The sequence below is a fragment of the Labrus bergylta genome, chromosome 8, assembly GCF_963930695.1.
Source record: "Labrus bergylta chromosome 8, fLabBer1.1, whole genome shotgun sequence".
Lineage (NCBI taxonomy): Eukaryota > Metazoa > Chordata > Actinopteri > Labriformes > Labridae > Labrus > Labrus bergylta.
Window position 1 is genome coordinate 12,378,209 of NC_089202.1, and position 26,878 is coordinate 12,405,086.

General features: G+C 40.8%; 1 protein-coding gene across 2 annotated transcripts in view; it reads right to left on the bottom strand.

Annotated features, from left to right (window-relative positions):
* The window catches only part of nbeal2 (neurobeachin-like 2), a 36,258-nt gene continuing 9,380 nt past the window's right edge, over window positions 1-26,878 (bottom strand). Inside the window, exons 7-55 of one of the 2 annotated variants that reach the window (XM_065958231.1) lie at window positions 26,317-26,402; window positions 25,900-26,203; window positions 25,650-25,756; window positions 24,135-24,221; window positions 23,287-23,370; window positions 22,987-23,085; window positions 22,170-22,816; window positions 21,956-22,088; window positions 21,479-21,598; window positions 21,028-21,361; window positions 20,801-20,883; window positions 20,603-20,695; window positions 20,246-20,417; window positions 19,509-19,642; window positions 18,461-18,620; window positions 18,053-18,155; window positions 17,295-17,445; window positions 16,908-17,063; window positions 16,635-16,794; window positions 15,209-15,297; window positions 14,410-15,114; window positions 14,099-14,280; window positions 13,762-13,918; window positions 12,143-12,286; window positions 10,366-10,689; window positions 9,298-9,447; window positions 9,040-9,197; window positions 8,740-8,864; window positions 8,537-8,654; window positions 8,161-8,318; window positions 7,938-8,071; window positions 7,748-7,855; window positions 7,564-7,659; window positions 7,326-7,450; window positions 6,581-6,721; window positions 6,362-6,492; window positions 6,143-6,252; window positions 5,931-6,048; window positions 5,678-5,775; window positions 4,677-4,790; window positions 4,484-4,570; window positions 4,257-4,366; window positions 3,705-3,877; window positions 3,513-3,607; window positions 3,293-3,409; window positions 1,768-1,929; window positions 1,511-1,659; window positions 1,265-1,400; window positions 1-1,043 (exon numbers count right to left, since the gene is read on the bottom strand). In XM_065958231.1, coding sequence (XP_065814303.1) covers window positions 939-1,043; window positions 1,265-1,400; window positions 1,511-1,659; window positions 1,768-1,929; window positions 3,293-3,409; window positions 3,513-3,607; window positions 3,705-3,877; window positions 4,257-4,366; window positions 4,484-4,570; window positions 4,677-4,790; window positions 5,678-5,775; window positions 5,931-6,048; window positions 6,143-6,252; window positions 6,362-6,492; window positions 6,581-6,721; window positions 7,326-7,450; window positions 7,564-7,659; window positions 7,748-7,855; window positions 7,938-8,071; window positions 8,161-8,318; window positions 8,537-8,654; window positions 8,740-8,864; window positions 9,040-9,197; window positions 9,298-9,447; window positions 10,366-10,689; window positions 12,143-12,286; window positions 13,762-13,918; window positions 14,099-14,280; window positions 14,410-15,114; window positions 15,209-15,297; window positions 16,635-16,794; window positions 16,908-17,063; window positions 17,295-17,445; window positions 18,053-18,155; window positions 18,461-18,620; window positions 19,509-19,642; window positions 20,246-20,417; window positions 20,603-20,695; window positions 20,801-20,883; window positions 21,028-21,361; window positions 21,479-21,598; window positions 21,956-22,088; window positions 22,170-22,816; window positions 22,987-23,085; window positions 23,287-23,370; window positions 24,135-24,221; window positions 25,650-25,756; window positions 25,900-26,203; window positions 26,317-26,402 — 7,832 coding nt within the window. In that variant the 3' untranslated portion in view covers window positions 1-938. Of the gene's footprint in view, window positions 1,044-1,264; window positions 1,401-1,510; window positions 1,660-1,767; window positions 1,930-3,292; window positions 3,410-3,512; window positions 3,608-3,704; window positions 3,878-4,256; window positions 4,367-4,483; window positions 4,571-4,676; window positions 4,791-5,677; window positions 5,776-5,930; window positions 6,049-6,142; window positions 6,253-6,361; window positions 6,493-6,580; window positions 6,722-7,325; window positions 7,451-7,563; window positions 7,660-7,747; window positions 7,856-7,937; window positions 8,072-8,160; window positions 8,319-8,536; window positions 8,655-8,739; window positions 8,865-9,039; window positions 9,198-9,297; window positions 9,448-10,365; window positions 10,690-12,142; window positions 12,287-13,761; window positions 13,919-14,098; window positions 14,284-14,409; window positions 15,115-15,208; window positions 15,298-16,634; window positions 16,795-16,907; window positions 17,064-17,294; window positions 17,446-18,052; window positions 18,156-18,460; window positions 18,621-19,508; window positions 19,643-20,245; window positions 20,418-20,602; window positions 20,696-20,800; window positions 20,884-21,027; window positions 21,362-21,478; window positions 21,599-21,955; window positions 22,089-22,169; window positions 22,817-22,986; window positions 23,086-23,286; window positions 23,371-24,134; window positions 24,222-25,649; window positions 25,757-25,899; window positions 26,204-26,316; window positions 26,403-26,878 lie in introns of both variants that reach the window. The other variant, XM_020648502.3, reaches the window with a different exon arrangement.

The window sequence follows — 26,878 nt, forward strand, 5'->3', positions numbered from 1 at the left end:
TGTGTGCATCCAGCCAGCAGTTTTACTGAGTTCATTCACAACATCTTATCCACTTTCTGAGTCATGTTAGAGTAGTGGGGTGCGTTTACATTTGATCAAAACAAGACATGTTGTGATGTTACACAGACACAGATGATTGGAATTCAGTGTTTATACATGGCTCAAGACACAAGCTAAAAAAGGCACTTTTTAGATCAAATAAAACAGTGATAAAGTCATGAGTTCAGACACTTTGTAATGTCCTTTCCTCTACTGTTTGTAGGCTTTAGAGGACTCTCCTCTTGAAGTGAATATATTTCACATACTTAACCATTAAAGCACTTATTGCTTTAATTGTAACAGGTTTTTATCGCTTAGAGCCTGAAGGACAGCAGAGATATAGTAATGGGGCGCTTGTTTCACTAGTGATCAGTTTACTCAACGTCTTTCTTTACAGTCAACCCTCTTGTGGTGGTTAGCAGTATTGCAATGTGAAAATCTCGAGCAACATTTACAACATTTTTCAAGTGTCCAGGAGTTTTTTGTTTTTTTTAAGAAGGTGCCATCGCCAATCAATGGCTTTGAGACATTCCACAGCGCAGGGATCACAGCTGTTCCTCTGACAAGAAAAGAAAGAGAGTCCGCAGAGTTCACAGAGTTACTTTTCTCTCCGTGTCTCATGAGTCACATCCCTGAAATATGACTCACAAAGCAAAACAAGGCCACTCTTTGGAATGATGCTGATTAAAAACAGTGCATGAGTCTATTCACAATAAAATATCATATCACTTTAGGATAAAGAAAGTGCTCAGTGTCTGGTTTCTCTCTCAGACGGATCAGTTTGCTGAGGCAGACAGTTCGTCTCCCAGCATGTAGAGGATGGAAAGAAGGGTGCGTTGAGTCTGGGGTGCATCTTGCAGCAGGTATGCGTCCTTAAAGGTCCTCAATCGTTGTTCGTCTCATTTCCCAGCATTCTCAGTGGGATGATATTCAGTTTCACCTGCCGACACCTGAGAGATGCGACGTGTGCTGAACAGGCGCCGTGGGAATTGTCCTGTGTGAACCTGAGAACATGAGAGAAAACGTTAATCTTCCCTCCAGGGCTAAAACAGAGACATGAGACGAAAGTCGCTCCATTATCATCTGAAAAACCTGGTTTGTTAGCAAGTACTTAGCATATGATTACTATCCCCTCTCCTCCTCCTCCTCCTCCTCCTCCTCACACACATAAACATGCAGCAGCTCAACACTCCCGCATATCATAAACACTTGATCTGCTTCTCACCTCCTCCGGCTTCCCTGCCCCCACCACGATTAACTTCCCGTCCTCCAGTCCCACCAGGATGTGGCTGAACTCTTTGGTGACGGACACACTCCTCACGGGGACCATTAAGGCTAGAGGTGGTACTGGAGCATCCAGGCTAACGAACACAAGGGAGTAAGACCAGGAGAATTAGAGTTTTAGACTCAAAGTTTTGAATGAATGCTGCAAATTGGTAGAAAAATCTAACTGTGTTATCCATTTCTCTACCTGCATAAATCTCGTATGTGAAGGCTGCCCTCCATTGTCCCCAGGATGATGTACTCAGACACTAGGTGGATAGCAGTCACCTGCTCCTCCATACTGGAGGAGGACAGCAGACAGCCGTTCACTGAGTAAACATGAATGGAGTACTTGCCCTGTAGGAAGAAGCATAATTAGAGTATTCAGAATAAACATGCTGAGAAACTAGTGTAAGCTTTTGTTTCTGCCTTTGTTTATGCACTGAACGATATATATTAACGTACCCGTCTGTGAGAGCGTTCCTCCAGCGAGGTCTGAACCACAATGTGCCCCTCCATGCCCACCTGCAGCTCAGAGATCTGTGCAGGCACACAGCTGTCACCAGGAGGCCGCAGTGTTCGCAGGAACTGGCCTCGTCTGACAGTGTGTACGATCACAGTCCCGTCCTGACACACAGAAAAACAGCAAGAGTGTTAAGATGCATCTCCACCTAGCCTTTTCTGTCTTGATGAATCCAAACTTTATATTTCTTTGTCTTCAAATGAAAACCAGGCATTTTAAACAAAAGCAATATGGACTCATAAGCAGCTGTTTTTGTAACCTTTCCTGCTTTTTGGCAGCCAAATTAGAGAAATATAAAGCTCCTCAAGCCGCAGCTAGTCATAATAGTTTTTACTGTGCCATGACTCGTCTCTAATTTCAATACCATTTAGAAGGAAATCAACAAAGAAATAGTTCAAAGAAGAGTCATCCAAGACTGAGGTTTGCCTTTGCTTAATGTTGTTACACTAAGCTTCCCAGCCAAGAACAGCCGCTGGCTATAAGAAGCTAACATCTGTCTCTGATGCCTATAAAGTCAGTATGTTCTGTGCTTGTTTCCTGTAGTTTGTACAGATCAAGTTCTTTCTGCTAATGATCCACATCACAGTTTGCCTGGAGACCGTCCAAGCAGTACTTTTTCAGACATATTGTGTTTATTGAAACAACATACTTAACACCATCACAAACCTTCAGAACTCAAACAGTATAAAAGAGAAAATAAAAGCCTTCTTATATAAAAGCTTTTAAAGGTTACTACAGAGCAAAACATTTTCTTTTCTTCTAACAAATATATTTTGCCCTTGGATTGGTGGTCAGATGAAAGGAAGCTTGATTCATCAGTTATTCTAATAAATAAGAAAACAATAATTCTGTTTCAGCCCTACATTTTACATTGTTAGAAAAATATGTTTCTATTGTAGGTATTACTATTTAACTGGGTTTCAGCATTTCTTTCATGTATTCACTTGTGCTTACTTGTTAATTCTACATATGTACACATATACATACATATATATATATATATATATATATATATATATATATATATATATATATATACTATTGTGTGAATTCTTATGATGTCATTTATTTTAATAAAGATGATTTAAGTTTACTTCTGTCTTTTTTGGCAGATATCATCGGGGATGATGGAGGAAATCAACATATTTATTGAAGTTCTTTTTTGCCTGAATGCGGTTGTTTCATGTCAATAATGAAAAGGGGATTCCTGGGAGGTGATCTGAAGGAAAAGGTATTTTTTACCAGTAGTTTTATTGTTTTCTCTCTGTTGTTGTTGATTTTGTGTACTTCCCTTTTTAAACCATATATACTGCCATTGCTTAATATGCCCTGGGTTTGAGTTGGTTGTAGGAAAATGAGTGATTTTGGGGACAAGAATCTTTTTTAATACACGTTTCTGTGGTTGCTTTGTGTCTCTTTTGCGGCTGTGTGGGTCCTTCCCTGTTCATGTCATGTGATTTTGCTGACCTTTGACCCTGAGACAGCCATGTCCAGTTCTGTGCTGATGGCCACACAGGTGACCTCCTGGTCATGCCCACAGAGAACCTGCACCGGCCGAGGAGACAGGCTACTGGAGAAGCCACCCTGAGGGACAAAAAGAAAACAGGATCAATGGGTGGCACCATAACATAAATGACAGCTTAAAAAAAGGTGAGCACAACAGACGAAGAGATCTGATGATGTGTACCTGCTGTAGAACCTGCCACACAATACAGGATGTGTCCCTTGAACCAGAGATGAGGTAGATGCCACAGAGATCCAACGCCAAGCACGTAACAACGTCTAAATGAAACACAGAAATATAAAAATTCATATGAAACATCGAAAGAAGGCATATATACTTTTTTTTTTTTTTTAAAAGACATAAATAAGAGCTAACCAATGTGACGGCAGATCCTGCCCACCAGCTTGCCCTTCCCCAGTTGGGTGACACGCAGACTACAGTCCCAGTGTCCTCCACTAAACAGCAGACGGCCATCGTTGGAAACCACCAGAACCTGAGCACTGATCTCCATCCCCTGAGCGAAAGGCCCTCTCAAGAAACGCTGCGTCCTGTGAGAAAAAGTATGAGTGAGCTCTGGCCTAAATGCATAGGAAATGTATGATCTGCACATTAAACTGTCAGAACATCTGTAAATTACAACCAACATGAAACCCAGAATTCAAAGGGTTCTAATCTTGATTTATTTTGTGTTTATGGGATCCACACTTAAGGCCAGTGACATATGAGATCCATTAAAAGAGAATTCTGCTAATTAAACAGACTTTGAAGCCTCACAAAGGGTTGTTAGACAGATGTTCTGCTCTCATTCAGCTGGAGGGAAAGTGTATTCATCTTTTGAAATAGCAAAACGTTTAAGGGAGAGTAAGTATTGATTACAGTAAAAAAAAAAAGTTATTTCACATGTTTATTTTTCTTGAAGGCACTCACTTGGGATTGGCTATTGTTGGATCCTTGGTGAAGGTGAAGTAGTTGGCGATGTTTTTGTCGTATGGTAGCCAGCTGTGTGTCCCAATCAACCCGTTTGAACTCACAGTCACCTTCATAAGAAAAAACTTCCATGATTCCAAAATGCAAACATGGGTTATGTAACACAAAACCCTCTTTGCTATTATGACCGTATGTTGTTTGTATTTGGCACTTGTGAAGAACCATACCAGTATGTCTGAACCCTGGATGATGAAGGAGCGGTTCTGGCTCTTTGGTACCACCGCCTGGACCAGAGGGAGTCCATCACTTACAACCTGAGATACAAAAACACATATGACATTCATACAAAGCAAAACAGTGTCCGTTTTTATTTTTTCAAGGAATAACAAGATCATGACTAAGATGTGTCTTCAAACCCACCTCCACAAAAGGTCGGAGTTTTGTGAGCTGCTCAAAGATATTGGGGGGCAAAGTGTCCAGACGGGCCTGCCGCCTTGTTGCGTTATTAGCTGACATCCGAGGGGGATGAGGTTCCTGGAGGAAGATAGGAATGTGATAAGCAGAACTTCAAATCAATTCTTTGATAATCAAGGATATTATTATATCCCTCTGGATCACGCTACAGTAAATCACATCTATGGTATGGAAGGGATTATTTTTGTTCATTGAGTTCCGGACCAAGTCTGTCAAATATAATATATAAGGCTGAGATGGATTTTGTAGATCCAACAAATAACCCTGTCATGATGTCATATCTTACCAAACCTCATTAATATTGTTTTATTTTCGCTCTAGTCTCTCCCTGACATCTTCTGCAAACACGTTATCGTTTCCAAAATGTATTTAGTCCTAAACCTTGTAATAGTGTGTTTTTATCAAGCAGAAGACTACCAGGCAGTATTCTTCGCATTCTCAGGACCTCTTCATGCTCTCTGTCCCAAACACTCGGACAGAAATTGGGGAAAGGGTTTTTGCGTGTATTCTGCACCCTCAACCTTGAATCTGTTGCAGAATGACTTGAAACTAAAGGAGCTGGTGTCCTTAAATGTTTTAAAATCTAAAATGAAAGACGTATAAGCAGATTCTATAGGATGTAGATGTTTTTAGCTCAACTGTTAAACTACTATTCCCAGATGGTTCTCTTTTAATGCAATTTTTTGTGTTTTTTAAATTGCACTTTGTCTCCCTTTGTTACTCTGTCCTTTAACTTTGTGTTTTTGCTGCTGATTGTCTTTGTCAGGTCTCCCTTGGAAAAGAGGTTCTTAATCTCAATGGGACAAACCTGAGTAAATAAAGGTTAAGAAGAAGAGGAATCTGAGGAAGGCAGAGGAAGTTAATCTGTTTTGTGTCATTGAATGCTTTGTGATATAAACTTATGTCCAGAAATAAGATTTTGCTTCAGTTTGTTCCAGGAGTTTTACCTTGAGGAGCTGGCAGGGAGTCTGTCCAAAGTTGCTGATGATCCCTTCCAGAGCTTTGCGTTCTGTCTCATTTATAATCGCATCCAGATCCACGGCACCTGCAGAGGAGCAAAAGGATAAGCTTGAGTGAGTCTCAACAAAAACAGAAACAATCGCTGTTAACAGCTAGAGAGGACATGAGGAGCAAAAGAAAATACAGAACATTAATTGGTCACGTCTATCATGATTTAAACAGTGTTCACTTTTGCCTTACCCTCATAAGTGCAGTAATAGAAGACGTTGAGAGCGTTCACAGCCTCCTCTCCTCTCTGCTTGTAACCAAAGATCAGGTCGATCCACTCGTGGAGGTGATTTGACACATGATCACATTCCTGTTGTTCAAGTTGTAGGTTGTTGTTTTTTTTAAAAAGGTTGTCTTAATATAACAGATAGTGCATGATTTATTGTCTGTTTGTGCGGACTCACCAGGGCTTTCCTGTGTTTCTTGATGAAGTCTTCTCTTGATGTTGCCCAGGCAGGCAGCAGAACATCTGCCACCGACTCCTGAGACATCTGCAAATGTCCCAGGTCAAAGCCTACAACAGTGGCAGCAGTAGTACATTAGCTTACTTTCTTAGATAATATATGTTCATCAACAACATATATATTCAAATCTGACTTGTTTTAACGCTCAATTTCCCTCACCGTTCATGTTCTGCAGGAACTCAGGGAGGTAAAAGAACTCCGGGACGAGCTCTTTGACGTCAGCAGGACTCTCCATGCGAGCCTGCCAGGCCGCTGCTACAGAGTGGAACTGTCTGTCTGCACAGTCGAACCTAAATGACCACATCAAGAACCAATATGAGACCCCGAAATAGCAGGACATTTTTTGATGAAGTTTTGAGAACCAGTCAGCACTCCCACCTGCCACTCTGCAGCTGAACATGTAGAGTTGTGAAGGGCTCCATGCGGATCATGTAGTGCATGACTCCTGCTGCATTAGAGTAATGAGTGCCATAGTGGAATTTGTCAATGGTGCCTGTTGAGTCTTCAAAGCTTTCATACCTATCAGAAAAGTGAATATTGGTTAGAGCAATAGACTGTGTGTGGTATTGTCAGGGATTAACGCTGGGTTTTTGACACATGTCTGATATAACATGACTATAGGCTATAGGCTAGGCTAAGTATAAAAATGAATCATTAATTTTTCAGCTTCCTCTAAATTCATAAGCAACTAAAAGTAAAATTGAAGAGTGAAAATCCAGCGGTTTCAGTTAACTGGCTTTAACGATCAGCCATATCTTCAGACAACAGCTAGCATTAGCATTTAGCTACAACACTTAGCTTGAAAGTGGCTAGAAGCTAATACTACTATCTGTTAGTGACACAGGAATCAATAATAAGTCTTTAAATTCTTAGCTAACATAATACTAGTGAAAAATTCCTAACCCAATGTTATACAGGTAGTGGCTGTATGCTAACGTTAGTTGTTGTCTAACAGGTTTATGTCATGGTTTATCAAATATATCTTTGTCTTTTTATTATGTAAGATGTCACACAGTTTCACTCCTTTAAATTTTAGAATGTATCACTTCATTTCTTTTCCATTCATCAGCAACCACAAATGCAATTAAGAGTGAAAATCCATCACACAAAACCAACCACTTACTTTTCTCTGACATTTTGTGCATGTTTAGGGTTGACCACACCTATAGGTTTGGACAAGTCCCTGAAAATGGACGGGTCCTCCAGATCCAAAACGGGAGAGGTGTAGTCACACAAGATCCAGGGGAACTGAAGAGGACAAGACAATACAATTGCAACAAAATCCTCCTCAAACTAATGACATTTAAAAGGGTCATACATGGAAGAAGCCTTCACAATGAGGGGAGCAGGAGAGAACTCACCACAGGATATTGCGACAAGTCGTTGTAAGTGCGTCCAGCGATGGTGTTCAGCTGCATCAAATACTCAAAATTGGAGATTTCTCTGCAGACCCATTTCTGTTCAACACATCAGCATTAGGTTATTATAAGACAACAATCGCAAGTCAGGTGATAATCATAGTGAAGTTTCATAGAAACTGAATACCTGTGTCAGTCCGGATGCCTTTAGCAGCTCTTGTGGGGAGCGAGAGCCAAAGTAGAAGAGATTTGGAGGCCGCAGCCCCAGAATCCTCGAGTACACTTTGTTTCGTACCTAAAAGAGCCGATAGGAAGAATTTGAGCCTCCGTATTGTTTCAATGATTTTGTGTACAGAGCAAAGGGAGTTGAATTTCACCTTCTTTTTAAAGTTGATAAAGTAATGAGCCTGGTCAATGAAGAAAAGCTCCAGCGCAGACCTCCGCAGGTTGTAGCGCCTCAAGTGGACTTCTCTGAGCTGAGACAGGGGCCGCTTAAAATCAAACCCGATTCCTAAAGACACAGATAGTATTCACTTCTGAAAGGATCCTTTCAACAGCAGTCAAAAAGATGTGATGTTCAGTGATCACATATTTTCTTACCTTCTTCCGTCTCTTCTTTCTCACTACTGCCGTCATAGAAGTAAAGATGATGCGTGGTGACCTCCAGGCGACCCTGCACCACGTCCACAATGGTGATGAGCTCACAATCTTCAGACAGAACCAGTTTTTCTTTTTGGCTCTCGTCTTCTCCCTCCGTCCTGAACGCATGGGAAAGTTAAACTTGAGATGATCTACACTTCATTTACACAAATACAAGCAGACATAACAACATCATTTTTAAGACATTTCATGTTTTATATATGTATATGTTTTATATATGTATATGTTTTTTTTTACATATAGCCTGTCAAAACCGTTTTTCTTCTTGATGTGTTTCCTTATGTTTTGTATATGAAACTTAAAACTGGAGACTCACTTATCATCCAAAAAGACAACATCCTCTTCTCCCAACCGGTCGTCCTCCATGTCGCTGACTTTTGCTTCCTTTGCAACAGCCAGTGGGAGGGTTTCAGAGCTACGAGGACTGTCAGCTCCTGAAGATGAAACAATAACACCTTTACTCTACTGCAACTCTATATTGCTTACATGAGCTAAAGACGAAAGTTACTTTGTTTATACCCATGTTATCCCTCTGGGCACTGGCCTCAATGTGAGGATCATAGTTGTAGTTGGGCACAAGTTTTAGACGCATCTTTGAGTAAGTCTCTGCACTAGACAGTTTCAGTTTCACCTCGGGTTGAACTCTGTGAAAAAAAAACAGAAAAAGAAAGAATAAACATTCAGCAAAAGGACGGTTTGTTTAAAAAAAAAAAACCTGTTTCATAAATGCTGTTTTAACTTTGGAAAATATGTTTGGCTCAAGAGTAGTGCGGAGACATATTTAAAAAAATGCTGGTATGAAGTCTGAGTTGGTCATACCTGTTGGCCCATGCTCCTCTCTCACTGGTCAGAAGTCTGCGGAGAGCTCTCCAGTGCTGCAACACCACCCCCTGCTGGCTGGAGATCTGCTTCTGCCAACTGAAATACCTGTTGTTCTCACTCCTCACACGCTTCATGTAGGGGTCCACAATAACTTCCTGCTCCCACACAAACAACACACACAACAACCAGATCAGGGATGTGAAACATCTAAGATATTAAAGTGTTTGTTGCATGAAGAATGAATGCTTTTATAACCTGAAACTTGGTCTTGCTGTCTGATCTGTCTTTGTCCCGTTTAAAAGATGTACTCATCAGGTCATCGAAGCAAGAGTTCCAGAAATTGGACATGATGTCATGGCTCCTCCCAAACGTGTCCAGCTCATACAGCTCCATAGTGGGCTGAACCTACAAGCAGATTTTCAAAAGATGGACAGTAAAACACAAAAATTTGAGTATATTAACAAGTATACATTTGCAACTCTACATAAGTATACATGTGTTCATATGTAAAAGTGAAAAAAGAAAGAAAGAAGATTGCATATAAGATCAATAAAACAGGATTGTTCTCATATACAAACACATTTACTTTACAGTATCCCTTTTTATGTTTGAAGGAGGTTTTTTTTTTTTTTTTTTACAACCACTTAATTTAAACCTGTCTCTGGTTATTTTCCTTCCACTTATTGCCTTACCATTACATACTTTAACTATTACGTAATACAGTATAAAAGTACATAAATATATAGAACTCCTCTTAACATTTGTGTAAAGCCAATGCAAAGCCACTGCATACACACTAAAACTTAACTGTCATGACATCCAAATTTATGCCATGCTGGTTAATATATCACAGGATCTGTATACAGAAGTAAACTAAACTAAACTGATTTATGAACACGCGCTGTCACACACAGCCATGATAAATCCACCTCTCAGCTGGTGCTCAGCATGTCTGGTGTCTGTTCATGAAATATGTCAGCTTTAAGTTTGAGAATAAACTGAAGTCTACTAAAAATACACTGAAGGTCAGATAGAAGACATTTGGGAGTTTGGGGTTGTTGTTTCTTTACTTTCTCAGCTTATAAAAACATTTGTAAAAATTTGGATTAGATTTCTCGGCCACCCATAAGAATTATAAAGATCAGAGCAGTACTCAAGTGTTCCCCGAAGTGATAAAGACCTTGGCCAACAGTATCTGACATGAGATGGTTTATTTGAGTTGTTTAGTTTTACCGAACACTAGAGAAGATGTTCTCCAGCCTCCTTAAACTCAAGATAAATTCCATCTATTTTTAAATACACAACGTCATCCAAAACACTGACCTGCTGTTGGAAAAACTCCTGCCACTCCGATGTGTCGCAGTAAGTCTTCAGGTCCTGGGCAAAGGTGGCGCTGCCATTAGTTACGGGCAGGTTTGGTAATAAGTTTTGGAGGGCCTCGGGTTCTGCGTGCTGGTCCAGCAGCGTTCGCACAATCGGGACCAGTTGGGAGAAAGTCTCTGCATTTCCACATTTGTTGCCGTCAATTCCACCTTCCGGCCACAGGGGGGAGCCAAGGTGCCCGAGCAGGAAGCACACCTCCTCCCAGCTGAGAGGCAGCACAGTTTGTAGAAGACTGTGGAGCTTCAAAAAGGCCATTTCACGCACCTGAAGAGGGGCAAGAGGTAAACAGCTGGTTGAATCCTAACTAATAGCCTATTCAGAAAGTTTATAGAGATATGAAAAAAAGATTTAAATCTTTGCAAGGATCTACAGAACACCACACCTAATCAGTTGATGATCCTTGAGAATAATCTGGCATTTACATGACCTCATATCACTCCTTGGTCATTTATAAAATATTGTAATTATGAAAACAGCATTTCATCTTTATTTTTTAAATAACTCCTTTGTAAAAAAGGGACCTCCTTACCTCTCATGTTGTAAATGAATGAAAAAGATAACATCAGTACATGGACTGATTATTAGAATATATAAAATGTATTAGTATATGCTATATAGCTATATGGCCAATTAGTAATTTATTTGATGTAGATGACAGAAATGCATATTTCATTTAAAGACTGAACTAAGGCTGTTTATCATAAGGAATTTACGAGACTCAAAGTGTTTAATGCAACACTGTGCTTATTTAAACAACACCCCACTAAGATCAGAAAAGCACTTTGTGTAAATTTGAGCTTAACCGGTCCAACAGATCAATTTTTGAACGGTCTCTTTGCTCTTTGTTTCTTTTCAAGCGCTCCGTTTTAAAGGCGTTATTGGAAAGGCCTGATCTACACCCCTTAAGAAAAAATGTATTTGTCGAGCTTAATTATTGTCGGAGAAGCAAAAGCAGATCCTTTGCTTGGGTTAAAATATCAAAATCCATCCCATAAAAGCATTTTATCATTTGAAGTAGAAGGTCTGTGATCCAGTTTTTACTTTTACAAAGAATGTAAGAGCAAAATGTGCTTAAAAGTATCAGAAAGTCATGAAGGAAAGTGGACCCCTGTTATTTAATCAATAGTTCATACTTCTACAAGCTGTTTTTATGCTGGTGTATTTTGAAGAGATATGAAATATGAAAAATAAGTACCTCATAAATTGATGTAACATTGGCACTCGTATGAATATTATTTAATACATCCCACTACTTGAATTAATATTCTACTTAAGGGTACAATTAAGTTTAATTTATTTCAGACTTGACATTTAAAAAACAAATTGCTTAAGGGGGACCAGTGCCACTGGAGACTGGCCTAGCAACATGTGATGGAAAGCCTTATGGTCAGCTTGTTTATGACCGCTTGCTTTATCCCACAATCCCACAGATGGAGCAGCATTAGAATCAGTCATAACTCAGAGAGGAGCTGCCCTCTCACACTGAACACTCCCTCAGAGGAATGACTGTAATGTCCATGAAAAGAGAGCCATAGAAGGATTGGTATTGCTACACAGGCTTATCTGAGGGTGCTAATCATGTTAAACAAATATTTTAAACCCCTTTAAATTAATTTTCTTCAAAGTTCAGTTACACAGGTGTTTGAGTTGTGAAAGACCGTGAGACATATTTGAAATTTTTTGGTCAACTGGGTGATGGACAAGACAATTTTCTGACCGGTGAGAGCTGCTGATGGATGTACGCCGTGATGATTCGTAGTCCAATCTGTGCCATTTCCTTCAGTTCGGTGTTCCCGGGGCTCCCAGGGGTGCTATGCCAAGCCTGCAACCTGTCCAGCAGGTTCACCACCCCCTCAAAGATCTGCAACACAACATTAACAGTTAACAAAAGGCTGTAGAGATAGGCTAGACCTGTTTCCACACCTCGTAGCATCAACAACAACCTTCAGCTATTCAGTAAGTTTACAATACAATACAGCTTAACATGCATTTAAAAAGGTGATTCAGATGCTACCTACACCCAACCATGACTCTCCACCCTGCAGTCAGAAAAGACAGAAACATTTCCCCTGATAATAAACTCCAACCGACGGCAACCACACCCAGCTGCACATGGTGTCAAGACTTAAGTCTCTCCTCTTATATCAACATAATTCTTATCGACTAATCTCATAGCTTTCAAATTTGCTCTGATATTCAAATATTTATTGCGTAACTAGATGAATCTACTTCATAGCCCCAACTTAATAAAAAAACAAATAAAAAAAAAAAAAAACAGATAGTTCATTAATTTCTTGGAAGACAACAACCTTCAATGTCTTCCACTGAGGATTTTATACCAGAGAATAAAATAAAGAGAAAATACATGTGGACTGTTTGTTGCTCTGAGAATTGACTTCTTTTCAATTGAGAAGTTTTTTTAAATCCCTCTGGTGTTGAGTATTTATAGAAAGCAAATGTGCAGTCTGCTGTACTGGTATGTGATGTACGCCTACAGTCAGTACTGTAGTGATAGCAGCTGTCATGCTAATATAAGCTAATAATAATAATAATAACTAGCCTCAGATAGCCTTAGAAAACAAGAGAGACACAGTTTAATGCAGGGCTGTGATTGACTATCACATGACCCCAAAAAAACAAATTAAAGGATAATAATCAGATTTTTGCTTCTTCTACAATAGCATAAAGTTAGCATTGTGCTATGCTAAGCTAAACAGCTGCTAGCTGCAGCTTCTTTTTAAACAGACCAACTTTAGACTGGCATTTTTCTTCTGATCTTAATCCAAGCAAAAAAAAAAAAGAAAATATGTTGTCACAATGGTTAACTGTTTTTAACGTCCATACATCATCTTGAGCTGAAATAATTGTTTTTGCATATTTAAATTTAATTTGTGAAAATGTATTCAATAATTAAAAAGCAGAGCCAGGGCCTCTAATTAAGGATTCACTGTTGATTGTTTCTCAGCCAAATGGTGCTTTATTGTGGTGTAAAGTAAAACTTTCCCCTTTCTTTATTTGTGAAATATCAGTTATATATTTTGCTTTATAGTATTATTTCTTTATAAACTCTAGTAGAGTTGCATCATTTCAAGTAAATATAGCAGAGACTATCTGGGCTGCAACTGATGTTATTAAATCTAAACCTCTAAAAGCATCAGCTGGTCTTAGCTTGTTCTAATATAGATATTCCTAGAAGTTTTAGACCACAACATTTAGCTCTAAGAGATACAATAGTGAAATTGGGATTCTTCCCTTTGTTTTCCCTTGTGTTTTCAGTCAACTAACCTTTAGAATTTGTCACACGTACATTTGTTTTAGGTAGAATCTGTGATATACCTTTTCACTCCACAGGGTGTGGTTGTTTGTACCCTCAGCAAACAAAAAGTCCTGCAGGAGCCTGAGGAGCCGAACGAGACTGGGGCAGAAAGGCAGAGAAGCTCCCTGGGCCTCCCTCAGGTCTGACAGAGACGACTCCAGCATCATCTCTAAAAGACTGGTGTTCAGAGTGACAAAAAAACAGCATTTTTAGTTCATCACTCCAGTATAAAAGGAGATCATTTATGGATATTTAGACAGACATTTAAGGAACACAGTGTGTCTTCCTTTGTGAGAATGCTTCAATTCTGGTTCAATGTGTCTGTTTTCTGAAGGGAAAATCCATTTCTTCACTGACCTTCGTTTTATTTCATCAGGAGGACGGACAAGTTGGGAGGAGGAGCCAAGTTTGGTGAGAACGGAGAAGACCTGCCCTCTTTCTCTCCACACCACATCCTCGGTCCCCTCCAGCCTGCTGCGGCACCACAGCACCGAGAAGATGATGTTGGTCAGTAGATTGCAGAGCTCCTCCTCAGGTGTCTGCTAAAAATGCATAAACAATTAGCAGCAATTTCTGACAAACAAAAAAAAGATCTCTACTATTTCAAATTAAAAAAACAACAACTTCTAAATCAGGATTTATCTTGATATGTTAGTTAAGTGCAGTACCTGTGGGTTTGATGTGTTGGATATTGTATCCCCAGTGGGGGGGTCTGTCCCATAGCTTGTATCATCCAGCACGTTGGACAGACTGGAACTCTTTCTGGGTCTGAGAGGTGGAAAAGGTTTGCAGTGCTCTAGAGGAGATGGCGTGTTTGTCAGACTTCCTACAGGAGTGTGTGCGCCTGTCTCACCCATCCCCCCCATGTACAATTCAAAGGGTGATGTACCAAAGGGGGAGAGGGGCTGGTAGTCTCTCCCTTCCCCATCGGGGCGAGATGAATTGATATCCATCGCATTAGAGATGGAGGACGAGTGGCTCCCCTGTTCCACTGAATCAAACGACTTGAAATGAAGGGAGCCGGCGTAGTTTTTCAGCGTGCCTCCACCTCCACTCGAAGGCGACTGGGATAAATCAGAAAAGCCCTCAGACATATCTCGTCTACCACCCTCATCCTCCTCCTCGTCATCGATGTCCTCTGAGATTTGGTAGCTCAGGAAGATGCTTGTGTCCTCTATGACCATGGACGGATCTCTGCGTAATGCTGGCCGGTAGTTTTGTTCAAAGGAGCTGTGGGTGCCAGAGTCTGAAATGCTGGCAGGGCAGTACTCATAGGACTCCTTTACATAGAGTTTGGTGAGAATGTCCTGCCAGCCGGGCTGCTTAGCGAGCTGCTTCACATAATCCTCGTTGGAGTAGATCAGATGAAAGAGCTGGGGGGAGAGAGATAGGAGCAGAAGAGCTTAAAAAATAAAGTTAGATACAAAATATGCTTCAGTATTCAGTACATCATGTGAGCACACTGACCTTACGACAGACATCTAAGCGGACCGTGAGTTCGGCTTGATGGGACAGAGAGACCACAGCCAGCAGGTCTCTGAAGTTCGGGTTGGGATCTGTGAAGTAGCAGAGAATGTATATCAATGCAAATTCATCAGAAGGCTTTATTTACTCATATGTTGACTTTGAAGATTGTGAATACTCATGACTTTACTAATTGTCTTTCAAAATTTGAACAATACTTGTTAATTTGCATGAAAAATTTGTTAAAGTTATTTTGAAGGTAATGGCAGGCATTTCCACTATGCATTAATCAATAAGAAGAACTACTTTATTTAGCCTATTAATTCCGCTACACAATTTCTATAAATGTCTTTAAAGTTTATTTTATTCGCCATTAACCTAAAGAGGGACTACATGATTGGTCTCATAATAACAAAGAAAATCACTCACTTTTTCTGGTTAAATTTTGATTTAATAAGCAGCTGTTGATTTCCAGGGAAAGTTTTTTTTTTTTTTTTAATGAATACTTAGTCTAATCTTATGTCAATATTAATTCATTAGTCAATTATTGAGTACAGGAAACTTACTTTGTCTTATAACTTGTATTCTTTGCATGCCTGCAGACAAATCTCAAGTTGATGCATTTTCATTTGATTTAAGGTTGAGCACACTTAAATGTATTGACATGATGAATTGGAAGTGTTAAAAATCTGTGTCTGTGTTTCACCTGAAGGACTAATTCTGATTTAAATAGTTGCTTTAAGAAACATTCAGGTCAGTGCATTAATAGTTCCAGTAATTCTTCCATCCATCTACATCATTATCTATACCACTTTTCCTGTTCGGGGTCGCGGGGGGCTGGAGCCAATCCCAGCTGTCATAGGGCGAGAGGCGGGGTACACCCTGGCCAACCAGCCACACTCACATTCACACCTAATGTAGAGTCACCAATTAACCTAACAAGCATGTCTATGTAATGTGGGAGGAAGCCGGAGTATGGTGAGAGAACCCATGCATGCACAGGGAGAACATGCAAACTCTACACAGACAGGTTCCTGTCCGACGGGGATTCAAACCAGAAACCTCCTTGCTGTGAGGAACAGCAGCGCTAACCACTGCACCACCGTGCAGCCTAATAGAAATTCATGTCAAATAAAAAATATGAAAAACCAAAATTACCAGGTAATTTTGTATAAAATCAGACTTCAATGACAGCTTTTTGCTGGTAATACCAGTGAAATTGTTAATCAATTTGTTGACAATGCACAGTCCTGATGTAGTAGATGAGTTTGTCATTATTGAAATCTTTAATGATTTGCTTGATTTGTAATTATTTAAAGTCAAACAGAAAGAAAGCCAAATTTCCAGCAGCTTCGACTTTCAGATGCGTTTCCTTTTTTGTCTCTTAAAGAACTCAATAAAGACCAGGAAAAGACTGTTTTGGCATTACCTGTAGCTAGGACCTGCTCGTACAGACATCGCACTGTCGTCATGGTAACTGGGAAGTTTTCAAGTAAGAACACCAGGCCCAGGTATCCGAAGTCCTTCAGCTTTATGCGCTGTTTATTGCGCTCAGACACCCGCTCGCTCTTGAGGATTTTATACAAAACCTGCAAATTTTAAAGGGAACTGTAAGTTTAATGTAAGTCACTTTTCTTACCTGATCATACAAAGCACGGCAGTATGAATTTCAAGACAATGATCAAAAGAAGTGTGTTCTAACCCTGAAGACCCTCTCTCTGGCCTCGTCTCCGAAGCTCTGAGTGAGCAGCAAGCAGTACAGCTGCTCCACACCCCATTCAAGCAGCACAGCCTGCACCTGCTCACGAGGGGGGCTGCTCCTCAACAGGTCATACAGCACATCCAACGCCCTCACCACCTACACAAGAGAGAGCAATGAATCACAAGAAAGTATCCTGAAACATATATAAGGAAGGGTTTAACTTGAAGAAGTTTACAAGAGGAGTCTGAAAGTACCCAGATGCCAAAACATGAGAATCAAAAAGGAAAAGTGGATGATCAAAGGGAGTTAACTCAGGGGCTGGAAGTTTAATATCACTCTGAAAAGGTCAAGTGATAACTCACTGAAGAAACATCATTAAAAACATACCTGCTGCTCCTCTCCTGCAGTCAAAATGTAGGCGAGGACGCTGTGAAGCTCCTCTGGCGTGGGGGTCTTGAGAAAGTCTTTCAGCAACCCAAACAGAGATGTTTGAATCGTCTGCTTTTCATCAGACAGAGGGCTGCCATCTTTCTCCACACTATAGACAAAGATATTCAAAAAGAAGTAAGTATTCTTTTTTATGGACTGATATGTTCATGACTTGAAATAAACATGTAAAAAGTAAAGCAAATTTACACTAACTTTTAAACCTCTTAACTGTTCTTTTTTTCTTTTCTTAATGAGCTTGGATTTCTGTACTACGGAAGCCCTTAGCGGACATGCATTCATACATCTTAATTTCTCTTTTATCCTGTAATCACCCGTGAGTAATCTCTGTTTGTTCTCTTGAGATCTTGTTGTAATATTATTGTTATCTTGGGATAACAAAGCCTGTTTTCTTGTGATTAGAGGGTCCTTTTCTAGCGATCTAGAAAACAAAACAATAGGCTGGTCATTTTGAATGGGCAGACCACCACATGCCATGCTGCCTTTGCTATCTTATGACTTTAAGTGAGCCTAATACTATCTCTGGGGATAAGTCATTATTAAGTTGAGAGCTCAGAAATTACTTTCTATAAATGAAATAGGAGTAAATAAAATGTATGGATGACTGTCCAATTAGGGCTTCCATACTGTACATTCACTGAGGATATCGTTTTCGTTATATAATTATTGTGTTTGTATTGTGGATGTCAAAGGTTCACCTGTAGTACGTGCGAATGGTATCCAGAATATACTGGACGCCATACTTCCTCTTAACGCGCTGCTTTCCCTTGTTGATCACAGAGGACAGGTACTGCACATGAGCTTTGGGAGAAATAAAACACTGTCGTCATCTCCTTTTAGTTTGACATTTAGAAATATCAAACCAATACGCACGCTTATATCAAAAGAGTGCATGACAAGAAAAAGGTACTAAAGTGCAGCTTCAGGCACAGATTTACTTTTAACCTCTGCCACAGCCTGAACTGGAAGGATTAATGTATTCTATCTGTGCTCCACGGTGCTTTTAAGCTGTATATACAAATCAAAGGGACACAAACAGCTCTGGCACACATGAAAAGGGTCACAGGTGTAGCACACAACAACAAAAAGGGCCGCTTATGCCTTACCCAGACAGACGGCAAAATGGCTTTTAGTCCAGATGCGGAAATCAAAGAGCAGGTGCTGGTAGAGCTGCAGTAGGAGTAAACTGTTGCCCTCGTTGAAAACCTGCTCGAGCAGCAGCTGACATGCCATTAAAACGTTCATGTCCATCATACTGCCAGGAACCTGCAGCAGAGGGAGCACAGAGGGAGGGGGGTTAAGTGTGTTAGTGTTAAATTGTGTTTAAGTATGTTTCCATTTACTTAAATTAATCTCAAGGCTTTCTCATCTGAGTAACACTTAAAGGCTGTTGCAGTGTTTGTGTCCAGATACTACTGTAGGATTGTTTCAGTCGTTGCCACTGCAAAAGCTGGCAACCCCACGTGATTATTAAGACACGATTTCCTTTCAGGATGCTCCACCTTACTGTCATGTATTTCAACATATCCTTTACACGTTAAGAACGCCTGTGTCGCACCAACGTGAAACCTGATAGGCTAAGAACTTTAAAGATTCACATCTATTCCAGCAGAGTGACAATGCTGACTTGTGAACTCAAATAGAGGTTGTCTTTAATCAATCAGGCCCCCTGCATGTTTGCCCAGTATCCTGTAGCATAAGCGCTCTAACCAAAATGACAAAGAAATACAACTTTTAGCTGACAACATAGCCAGTTTTGCTTGCTCTAGACTCAAGTCTGCCACAATATGTCAGTAAAATATGATACAAAGAGCTGAGCAGCACAAGTGCACCACAACTTACTGGATCTTATATGATAGGTGAGTTGTAATTTTGTTTGGATCTACATTTAATTTGCAAAATTTCCAACAAGATTTTGTAGCTGGTATTGTTTTTTCTTGGTCCCAGAGACCTTACAGTCTGGCCAACTCTGCATTAATTCCCCCCACACAAGCACATGATCCCGTCATTCTGAAAGAATCTGTGCCACCAACATTGTACCCATTCATTACACAGCATTAATACAATGGAAAAGGTTAACTAGTCACTTTCAGATGCTAATTAGTTCTACCCGCACAAAGTTCCCACTTGCAAACTGATGTGTGGGCCACTCACTTTGCTGAGCATTGCTCCAATGATGCTTGGCCCGTGGCAGTGCAGCAGGCTCTCCTGATTGACGGGGTGATGATGAATCAGGTTTTTTACCATCAACAGGAAGGCTGCGACGCTGTTTCTCTCCAGTCTGCCCTCTGAGAAAAAAGAAATTGGGGCAAAACAACATTTCAGATTTCCTGTATACTCATGGTGGCTTTTTTTTTACATGACACAGCACTTGTCTCAAGATGAATCATAAGTCATCTGACGAGGTGTTTGTCTAACTTTTGTTGGACACGTTGTTCTTTTATTCTCTGTCGTTCATGTTTGAATTCTGCAGACGTCAGTGCACAAGGCCAGAAATTCTGAATGCGACTGTTATGACTGTTTGCCTACGCTACTGCTGACATTTAATCCATTAGCATTTATCATACAGTCTTTGGTATGTTTTTATGAAGAGTATAGTATTTGCTTCACGTCTAGTATTGTCAGATACTTCATGTTAGTTCTTGCATAATGCACAATGTGCAGGTTCTGACTCACTGCTATTCAAAACAAGTCTGAACTTCACAGATAATCATTTTTAGGAATTGGCACATTTACAACTGAACAAACCAAACCAAGAGCTACATCTAAATTAGTTCTCATGGAAAAATGTACTCATGATACTTCAACGTTGAATTAGTAAAGAGACACTATCAGTGCATGTAACATAATATGCAAGAAAAGGAGAATATCTGAACTAAACAGGATCTGACCTGCAGACTTGTTTAGTGGCAGCAGCATGGCAGCCCGGCCTCTGGGGGAAGTGAGCTCTGGTCCCAGCAGGTCTGAGATCTCCCGACCGCCGTTATAAGCCTGCTCGGCCTCACAAACCTGCTCGAGCAGGGGCAGCAAAACCCCCATACCCCCCACCACGTTCACAACATCCTGCAGGGGAAACAATTGATAGACTTTTAACTTTTCACATTCTTCCACACGAGCTCTATTTCATCAGAAATGTCATTAATAAAAGAGACCAGCCAAAAACAAGCTATATACACTTCAAAAGCATTTAATATTGCTGCATCTCATATTTCAGGACCTTTTTGGTCATATACAGTCTGATATCTAACCTTAATGTCCCAGTTGACTACCCGGTGTCCTGTAAGCCTTCCATCATATTGGTGATTGGGTGACAAGTCCAGACAAATCTGGCTCTTGAAGGCCTGAAAAAATATATCATCAAATCAAATGAAAAAAGTCATGTTAATAATGACAATCAAAGCAGTGATATAAATCATGTATGTTTTCCCTGACTTTTATTGGTTCACCTGTGGAGTGTAGTAGAGCAGAAGCCTGCTGTTTATATCAGACAACTCTCCATCCGCTTTGAATAGGGACACGTGATTTGGGCCTGTGATGGAGAACAGGAACCAATGTAGGTCAGAAACTATGCAAACACACCTTGGAGCACATCCAAATCCTAATGGTTGGCGTATTCTTTCAACAGATTGCCTTTCACTCTGTTTCTTGTGCCTTGAATGAGAAAGTTACCCACCTGCAGCGTGCAGAGCTCTGGTCTGATTTTGCTGCAGAGCCTCGTGGCAGATAAAGGCTGTGCCCAGCAGCCCGTCCAAAGATGTAGGTGTTCCCCACTCTGTGTCCTGTCGTCCTGCTGAGATGGTGTGCACTGGGGCGTCTCCCAGAGACCCCCAGCGGCCTCCTGTAAAAGAGGCTGGGAAGGACTGGGAACGGATAAGGGCAGGGGCATGGGCGGGGAAGGAAAACTCTGATGTTGATGCATTGGAGGAGGAGGACGTGGGCAGGTTGGGGGAGGTGGTGGTGATAGTGGTACGGTGGCCTGCAGAGCCGATGCAGCAGGAAGTAAAAGGCTTCAGGAAGGGGAAGAAAAAAGGAAAGACAAAAAAAGGAAGTTTGATTGAAAGCGAGGAACTACTCTGATATAATAAAAAGTTCTCCAAGGAACATTAGACAACAGCTGCACTTACCTCACTGAAAGATGGAAAGCGAAGCTGAGCAGTTTTGCGCTGCTCACCATCAATGTATATGGTTACAAGGTTCTGACCAAAGGGGCGACGACCTGGTATGTGGACTATATCCACCGAATGCTGTGGTGAGGATAAAAGTAAGGAATACTTCACTACTTATAAACTTTTACTACATTTCAAATAGATTTTTTCTCTTACTTTACAATAATTTTTTGGCAACGACAAAGTCAAGAAAACAGTCTCACAATGAAAATTCACAGCTGCAATTCAACCACACTAACCTCTTAAAACTACTGTACTTTACAAGAGGTACTTTCAATTTGCTACAATAATTATTCTTCAGTGTCACACGCCCAGACATCTTTGCATAGAAAAACAATGTATTGTAGTTAAACCAATCTGTGATTGAGTCAGTTTTAATTTGGGACAGGCTAAATGAGGACAAATGTTGGCAAACACTGTAGGTATCCTACTCACCCAACATGAGTCAGCCAGTGGGTGCTCAGGGAGTGTGACAGCCATGTAGTCTTTTTTAGTGCAAACAGCCACAACAAGTACACCCCCCATGGTGAAGAAGGCTTCCAGCCCAGTTCCACTTGCAGTGAAGAAGCTTTACAAAAGAAGAAAAAACATTTAATTGAAATATTGGCAAGACACCATAAGAGCTTATGACTTAGCTTCTTTTTTTTACCTGTAGAGCTGTTTTCTGCGTGGACCTTTTCCCATGTCATGCTGGGTCCCGTTGCCAGAGTTTGCAGAAGGCTTCCGGTTGTTTGAGAACTCTGAGGGGAATTCCTTGTTGAGGCAGAGCCAGGCATGAAAGGCAAAGCCGCTACCTGGCCAGCGTTGGATTGTGGGTACCATAATGCCAGCCACAGGGCATGTAAGGTCAAAGTACTGCAGGGCACTGTCCTGGCCTTCTCTGGCAGCCATGGCAGAGAGCACTCGGATGATGGGGGTACAGTAGGGGTGCACCTTCCCCACTGCTGCACCATTGTCCTGATCCACCCTCAGCAGTTTGAGCAGGCTCTTCAGCTCCTCTGGCCTCAGGCACAGGGAGCCCAGGTCCTGCAGGAGACCAAGAAGGGCGTCTGCACACTGCCTGTCCAGATTCTGTGGCTGGGAAAGAACCTGCAGCAGAGCCCCCATCATGCCTGCCTCTACAGCCACAGTGCGACAGGATAAAGAGCCACCACAGATGGCAGCCAGCCACTGGGCCACCAGCAGCTGAAGGTCCCTTTGGCCTGACAGGTCAGGCAGCCACTGCAGGAGCAGCAGCAAAGGCTGGTCGTTACTTATGCCAAGGTGATGGGCGTGGGCATGCTCACCCTCCACTGCCTGGAGACGAAAACAATGTAGACGTAGAATGAAGATAAGAAATAGACAAGGGCCATAACTTCAGGTTAACAGGCAACCCAATTAAAGGAGGAACAAGGTCATTAAAGAGAGGAAATTGGCTTCTACAGTCTCTACACTCAGTATGGATGATAAGTAAATATGAGTTTCACCATGTTCATCAGTTCCTGCAGCAGCCTTTTAGTGGGTTGACCTTGACTCTTCAGCACATCAAACAGCTGGGGGTAACCAATCCTCTCTTTGAAAACCTCCTGAGGTGGAAGAAAGACAGAAATAGTCTGAAGAAAGCTCCTCCATTGGGATCTTTAGTTGGCACACTTCCATGCATTGGAAGATAATAGGATGAAATGTCTTTTCTGAACAGAAAATAGCTTTCCTAATCAGACAGTAACTGTGGACATGAACAGAAGTATTACAGATATATGATCTTAAGTGATCACAAGCGGCCTTACCTTAGCCGAGGGAGAGTTGCTCATTATAGCAGTGAGGACACCTAGGGCATGAACTGTAATACTGTCGGGTCCTCTCTCCAAGACCTGAATAAAAACAAATAGTTACAGTTGATAGTACCATAACAGAAATAAAATTGAGCATCATCATTTGTGGACACCAAGAACCACAGAAAGCACATATTGTACAGATCTAGAAAAGTGCAAGAGAAAGCACACCACATTTTCCCAAATCACAATTATTGCAGCAGAGTAGGTCAAAGTAAGTGAACTGCTGTACCAGTCTCTAAACAATCCCTTCTTTGTTTATTACTGTTAGGTCAAAGCATGCAAAAACTGAACTAAAGCCTTCCACCAAAAACACTGAAGAAACCCCCAACTAATACTGGAAATTAGGCCATATCAAATCCAGGGTCATGCAAGGACTCAAGCCAGGTCTTCTGTACAAGTACAAGCATGACCGTAGAACAGCCAAAAACCAGGAAAAGAAGAAAAGAAAATTGAAAAATCTGCAATTCCATGCACTGTGGACACACTACTAAAATTCTTCTTGCCCAGTGTTGTCAACAGGGAACTCAGCCTGAAACTATGAGTGATATAAATCAATCCATTAAAATATAATACTGCTTACAATATACAATACAATACAACACATAATAAATGAACTCCAATAATCAGGTATAGCTGTTCAAACTACATCATTATTTACATTACATTATTTACTAGCGAGTGTAAGCCAGACTTCCTGCCTCAAGCTTCCTGTTTAAATAGTTCAGAGCAGTTAACAGGTGTAAAGGAGGCTGAGTTTCCTGCTGACAGACCAAGTCCACACACCAAGCAGGGGGAAGTACCTGGTCCACTTCAACCTCTGTGAGTAAACACGTAGTGAGGTCACTCACAACCTCAAGCTCCAGTTTACACCTTTTGCTCTGAAAGAGCTGCAGGGCGTACACATGCAGGCACACACAACACAAAAATACAGACAATTAGACAAAAAAGGTAATCTATGTGGTAACAGTAATTATTCAGACAGCGGCCATTTTCCTCTGACCTCATACTCTGGCAGAGAAGCTGAGATGCTGTTATATTGTTACAGGTTGTAAATTGCATAAATGAAGATCATCTGACAAAAAAAAACAAGCGGCAACCTCCTGTGTTGAAAAGTAAATCCAATGCTAAGATGGCCATACGAATCACCATTAAGGCCAATATTAAAATGAACATTTTAACAGCAGAAGTAAACATGTTTACAGCCTGGTTCAAAAAACTATTTGGTCTAGACAGATCTTTTTTTCTTTTTTGGTAAAGACTGTACAAATGCGTGATTTTTAAAATAACTCATCTATTTGGAATCATGATGTCTAATAGTTATGCATACATTTGCATAACTATGTCTCTGTTGAGTTGGCCAGCAGGCAGCAGGGCACGTATTAGCCATTTTCCAGGAGGCTTGAGGCCTGCCTCAACTCTGCCTCTTTGCCTGTTTCTAGATTGATCAAAAGTAAGGTTAAGATAGTATTTTCAATATAGGGACCACTGAGGATGGTCTTCAAAACTTCTCTTCAGAAAACCAATGGTTGACGTCACTGAGTCTACGTCTGTATGTATACAGTCTATAGACAAACCATTATCATTTCATCCCATCTTGCGAGCAGCTAATAGCATGAATGAGAATATGAATTCAATATAAGGATGTAAACATATTTTGATTAATTCATTTTTTACTTATGAAATTACCCCTTTCACAAGATGAATTGAGCAAAGCAAACCTGAAGAATCCAAAGAGAAGCTGTATGTGATACAACCCTGCGTTTCTACTTTACTCTTTTTATCAAGTTATCCCTTCTTCATTGATCTGCAACTACACATACAATGACAAGCAACAAGTCCACAGGTATTTCTATCCACATTTTAAGTTAAGACAAGATATTTAATACCCATTTGCTATGTTCAGACAATGGGTAACGTTAGCATTTAGCTAATTCCAGATAATATCACTGTTAGCTTATGGCTGACATAGCTAACATTACTGTTTTGCAGGGAAGTATAATACAATACAAAGGGCATCCATTTCCTGCTAACGTTACATTAGAACATCAATATTTTCTGCCAAGCTAATCAACACTTCAATTCAATTCATTCAGCCTTATGAATATGGAGACAGGTCTGGCCCTATTCTCTTTAAACTGCAGGGTGACCTAGGCATTGTAATAGCCATGAGGTTAAATTATGAGCTGTGAATGTCCATTTTTTTGATATTTCAGATTGATCAAATAGAAAGTGGTTGTGGCAAAAAGGGGAACAGACAGGCAAATTGACAGAAGGACAGAGCAAACAGAGACATGTTATTCCGACGGGGCTCTGACCTTGCTGTTCTGAACAAGCCTGAGGATGTGCTCAAAGCAGTTGTTGTTGAGGAACACAGCCTGCAGCACTGGTCTGTCAGGGCACTGCAGGATTTCAGGAACAGCGGCTAAAAGTGACAACAAACAAGCATGTTGACTGAGTGCTTTATTGCCATGACACAAGAAAATCAATTTGATCAATGTATCAATTTTGATAGATAGAGATTAAGGTAAATTTGCTCGATTTGAGACCCGGTGGGCATGTTCTTACTTAGCATTTGGCTCTGCAAAGAGATCAGACTGTCCTCCCAAGTCTGCCTGTCTTGCTCCTTGCTGCTTGGCAGACGGTTCCAGTTGAGGAGCTGGAAGAAGCTCTCCAGTATCGTCCTGATCTCCACCTGTCGCTCTGCAGGGCTGCTGGAGTGCAGGAGATGGATCATTGTGGTCAGGCACTGCAGGGTCAGCCTTGGTAGACCTGTGTCTTTTGGTTCAGCGGAGGTCCGGCAGCACCACGCTCGCAGGACAGAGAACATATCCTCAACAGACTGAGGGGTGATGGAGAGAAGGCCATTCTTCTGGGGGAGAAAAGACAGTTAATTGTTAGTAATCCCTTTTAGGTAGCAGGAGTTGTGTTTTCAGAGACTGTAAAATAATCAGTGAAGAAGAGGACAGATATAGGGTGAATGACCTTTGCTCCACTGATGACAGCACCCTGGAGATGAACCAATCTGAGGGTTAGGAGCTCTGGGATCTTTTCGCTTTCCTGGAGACTTTCTGTGAGCATGGATACATGAGACAATGTCATGCAACACAAGCAATCATTTAGCAACAATGCAGAAAAACACATTAACACATTGCTAGCTAAATAGCATTCTAATAAATTGTAGTTTTGTCCTATTCCAGTCTCTGCAGGTTTATTATTTCCTATTTATCAATATGAAAAATCGATAAAAGAAAATCAGTTAAATTAAATTGAGATCTAAATAAAAGGAACAAACTATTAGGCTACCCCTTGGTGGGAAGTGACAAAAGCTTGATCCATGCTAATTAGCCTGGTATTTCACAATCAGTTCTCAACAAACACAGCTTGTGTTACAGAATAATCCTCCAAAATTTGGACATACTGAAGCTTGCCCAAAACTGAGATTAACCCGTTGGTTTACAAATTAAATATTAATGACCAAATAGGCTTCTGTGATTTGAAATACCAGCTTCTGGGTTGTCAAACCTTGACAAACCAGGAGCTGAAT